The 4005-nt window shown below is 35.6% G+C and overlaps 1 protein-coding gene across 2 annotated transcripts; it reads left to right on the top strand.

Annotated features, from left to right (window-relative positions):
• Positions 1-430: 430 nt before the first annotated feature.
• On the top strand, positions 431-3796 carry LOC113287777. 2 transcript variants are annotated; one of them, XM_026536615.1, is made up of 5 exons: positions 440-1021; positions 1351-1414; positions 1914-2078; positions 3064-3129; positions 3303-3796. In XM_026536615.1, exons 1-5 carry the CDS (start codon positions 714-716, stop codon positions 3537-3539), a joined length of 840 nt encoding a protein of 279 aa, XP_026392400.1. In that variant the 5' UTR covers positions 440-713; the 3' UTR covers positions 3540-3796. The 2 variants fall into 2 exon arrangements, with proteins under 2 accessions (XP_026392401.1, XP_026392400.1); XM_026536616.1 differs by lacking the exons at positions 3064-3129; positions 3303-3796 and adding an exon at positions 2281-3030 and having other exon boundaries at positions 431-1021.
• The last annotated feature ends 209 nt before the right edge of the window (positions 3797-4005 follow it).

Here is a 4005-nt window from a genome sequence, read left to right as displayed (position 1 = left end):
TCGTTACTTAATATTTTATTTTATATACCCCATTATGCTTAAATACAGCTGAAATGATTCACAAACAGATGACTCGTTAGTATTTTAGCTGTAAATTACGCACTACAATATAGCGTAAACTGATTGGATACATTGGTTGACTAATTTCAAGAAGAAATCCCTATATTAATTACGTAAGATGCTGCATTCTGGCTACACCCAAAAGCACGCGATTTATAAAGAGGATATCAATTCTATTAAGTGCTGATATCATTTCATCCATCCAATGACCAGAATCGGTGGGATCTTTTTATCCTAACTAAAATTGTATCGGCACTTACTAAAACGGATATCTCCTTTATAAATCATGCAAAAGCACACCAGGTGACCCATTTTTATACCTACCAATAACCAAAATACTATTGCGCGGCATTGTTTTATTTCATTATCTTCCATCTACGGACACACATAATAAAACCCTAAAAGGTTCCCAATCCACAAATCTCCTCCCACTCGTTTCCTTTTTCTTTTTACTTTTGCTGTAACGTTTTCCATAAAACAACTTTGGATTAAAGAAATGATTTCTGTAAAGAATCGTTTTATTTCTCAAATAAGAATGTTTGTTTTTTCAAGTTTGAAACAACAACCAGAAGAAGAACAAGAGTAGAAGAAACCCTAACCCCTAAAATTTTATACTTACAAACAAAAATCAAAAAATATCTGTGTTTTTTTTAATGGGGGATTTGAAAAAGGAGGAAACGATGGTTGTAGGAGGAGGAGGAGAAGGAGAGAATGGAGAAAAGGATGAGAAATTTATAGATGGAATGGCTGTTATGGATTTTGATATGCTTTGTGCAACTGTAGCTTTACAAACAGAAGGGGGATTTTATTCTTCTAAGGGTAATAATTGGGGGAAATTGAATAATGATGACGATGGTGATGATATTGATGGAGGTGAATTTGGTGGAGGAGTTCAAAGGATGTGGGAAGGTGATGTTTTTGATTTCTTAGAAGATCGTCGAATTGCTCTTCAAACGGCTTGGTAATCTTTCATCCTTATCAAATTTGTTTCCAGTTTGGGTCTTTTTTTTTTAATTTTTGGTTTTGGAATTTTAAAATTAGTGGAGATAGAATTTTCATTCTTGGATCATTTTGGAACATAAAAGGATAAATTTTTTGTTTTAATTTTATATTTTTGATATATTTTTGGTTTTGGTTTTGGAGATTAATTGGGACATGGCAAATTGCTTATGCAGTTTTTGTTCATAGTCTGTTTTAATTTTTGGTTTCATTTTCTTGAATATTATGATGCTTTCATTTAATTTGTGAACTTCTTTGAGTAGCAAACTGATGTTATGTTTGTTTTGGCAGTTGCCCATGTTACAGATTTGGTAAGAACATGGGAAGAGCTGGACTTGGTCATTGTTTTATTCAGGTAATTTTGGGTCTATGGATAAGCTTTGTGTGTTTTGTCAATTTTGGTAATGCAAAATGTTAAAGCTGGAAGAAGACTTTATTCCATTGTTTTGTTTTGCTTCTGTCATTAAATTGGTCATGTAAATGAAAATATATAGAGCATTTTAATTTTAAAGCATGTTTTAATTATGTTATACTAGTTACTAGTTTGAGAATCATTGTACTTGACCTTGACCTTGGGCTGCTTCATGGAGGATGTGCAAAATTTGATTCAGTAGTCATCTTTATTATTTTAAATAACATCCAGTGGGGTAACTTGGTGTTGGAATTGATAGGTTTTCAATGATATAATGGGCAAGCTTTATGGATTTGTTTTTGCAAATTTGCATGTTATGTTTCTCCATTGTTGTTTTGCTGTTTTCTCTGTGGAGTTCAAACATCATAATATGAAAAATGTTCTATTAGACAATACTTTGTTTTCCGTTAATAACTGTTGTGGGTTTTGTTTTCTTGTGCAGGGGACTGTATATTTCATTCTTGTTATTACCACTCTTTTCAGCTACATTACTTTTACTATCACTCGGCGACACCTGTTTCTGTATATGGCACTTGCTTTCACCGTTTCAGCTGGAACCTACTTTGGCTATTGCCGGAGACAAATTCGGAAGCAATTTAATATCAGGGTAAGCAGTTTCGCAACTTGACCTTGGTTCCTTTGTTGTTCTGTTCAATTAGGATTGGTTTTGCTGATTCCTGGTTAAGGTTATCCTTCTACTCTCTTTGTTATTGATGAGCACGGTTATTCTTTTCCTCTTCTCCCTAGACTTCCTTTCGCCGTTTCTTAGAAAGGAGCAATTATAAAGTTAGTGGTGAAACACTATGCAGGATGGTAGTTATTTGCTGGAGCATGGGTCACCAAGTGAAACAATTGTTTTCCTCTTCCTGTCAACTCTTGTATTTCGTACTCGTGCCCAAGTCTTTATGTTCTGGAGCAGTTCACTTTTGTTAATCATTCCAGGTCCTTGTCTCTTGTGGAGGATAATTTGGTATCACAAAGCTGGTTCCAAATCTTGACTGGACTTCCAAAATTAGGCCTAGGCATGACATTTTTATTGTCATGTATGTATTGCTGTGATGCCTTATAGACCCCTTACCTAGTATGGCGGACACCAAACTTATTTTATGGCAAATGTGTTTGTACATGTCATTGTTGGTTTAGTAGGGATTAGTCCTCCTGCTAAACTGAAACGTGAGTTCGTGTTCTCTGAGTGCTTGGAGTTTGTTATATATGTCGTGTTTCAATACCTTATGAGGCTATATTCTGTGGATAGATAGGCATTGTTAATTGTTATGTTATTCCCTGAAAATGTTTTCAGCGATGCGTTTGTACATGGTTTTCAAAACAGGCGTGGAATTGATTCTACATTTATGAAAATGTGTTCTATTATGGTTGCCGAGTTATAAACTCGTATTCTATTTTGATTGCTTTAATTGCCTCTTGTCTTTTGGGATTTTTCTCCACCTACGCGTCTCTTTTTTACTCGATCAATCTGTCCATCTATATAATAGTACATGTTCAGTGTGAACAACTTTGAAACTGTATTCTTGATTTTGTCCTAATTCTTTACCTTACCTCATATCAATTGGTGATATTTTTTGTCTGTGCAGGGTAGTGATAGTTCTTTGGATGATTGTCTCTATCATCTAACCTGCCCCTGTTGTACCTTATGCCAGGTTTGTTTTTTTTTTCCCTTTTCTGGTGTTTCCTGTATTTTGGTTATCAGGATTATCGGCTATATAAAAGTGTTCTGGACATTTGTATCTATAACCATCCATATGCAGCTCTATCTCGGGGGACTTACTGTTTGCAATAGCTACCTTAATTCCTTCTCTTTTTCATTGAGCAGGAGTCGAGAACATTGGAGATCAATAATGTTCAAGATGGCATCTGGCGAGGTCGAGGAGACACCTTCTGCGTAGGAAGTCAAGGGAGCAACGCATTCCTCGAGTTACACCAGCCTTCGCTGGCACAAACCAAATTCCCTGATCATTGCAGCATGCAAAGAGCTTCAACAGATGTAGATCACTCATGGAGTATAGGAGTCCCTCATGCAGAGCCTTTGGTTCCACTGACCCAATTGTAGTAATATATGTTTCTTTCCCTTTTAGGGGACATAAGATAGGGCTTGTATATATAATTTTATTCAACATGGTCTTCTTCTACTTAATTCAGAGTTGACCCAGGGGAAAAATGTTGATCCGAGGCATCTAATGTGGTGCCAAGATGAAATGGTGGGATCCCTTTTTAACATGTTCCACTAGAGAAATGATGTTTCCTGTTTGCATGCAACAGTATGAGGAAGTAAAAGTAGGGTTGTTTTTAGTGATATTTTTTCCTTTATTAATAGTACACACAATCGAGTAGTTCAAAATCAAAGTTGTTTTTAGGGATATTCGAGTGGTGACAACAACATTATTTGGATGGATACATGGATAGAAAAACAGAACTTGATCTCACAAAGAAATTCTGCGACTATCTACCAATTCCATCTGAAAATGTGGGATACTTCTTCTCTCAAAACTCTGTGAAAGAAAAACAAACTTGCATAG

The sequence above is a fragment of the Papaver somniferum genome, chromosome 6 (genome assembly GCF_003573695.1).
Source record: "Papaver somniferum cultivar HN1 chromosome 6, ASM357369v1, whole genome shotgun sequence".
In the NCBI taxonomy this organism is placed as follows: domain Eukaryota; kingdom Viridiplantae; phylum Streptophyta; class Magnoliopsida; order Ranunculales; family Papaveraceae; genus Papaver; species Papaver somniferum.
This window is presented reverse-complemented; position numbering and strand designations above follow the sequence as displayed.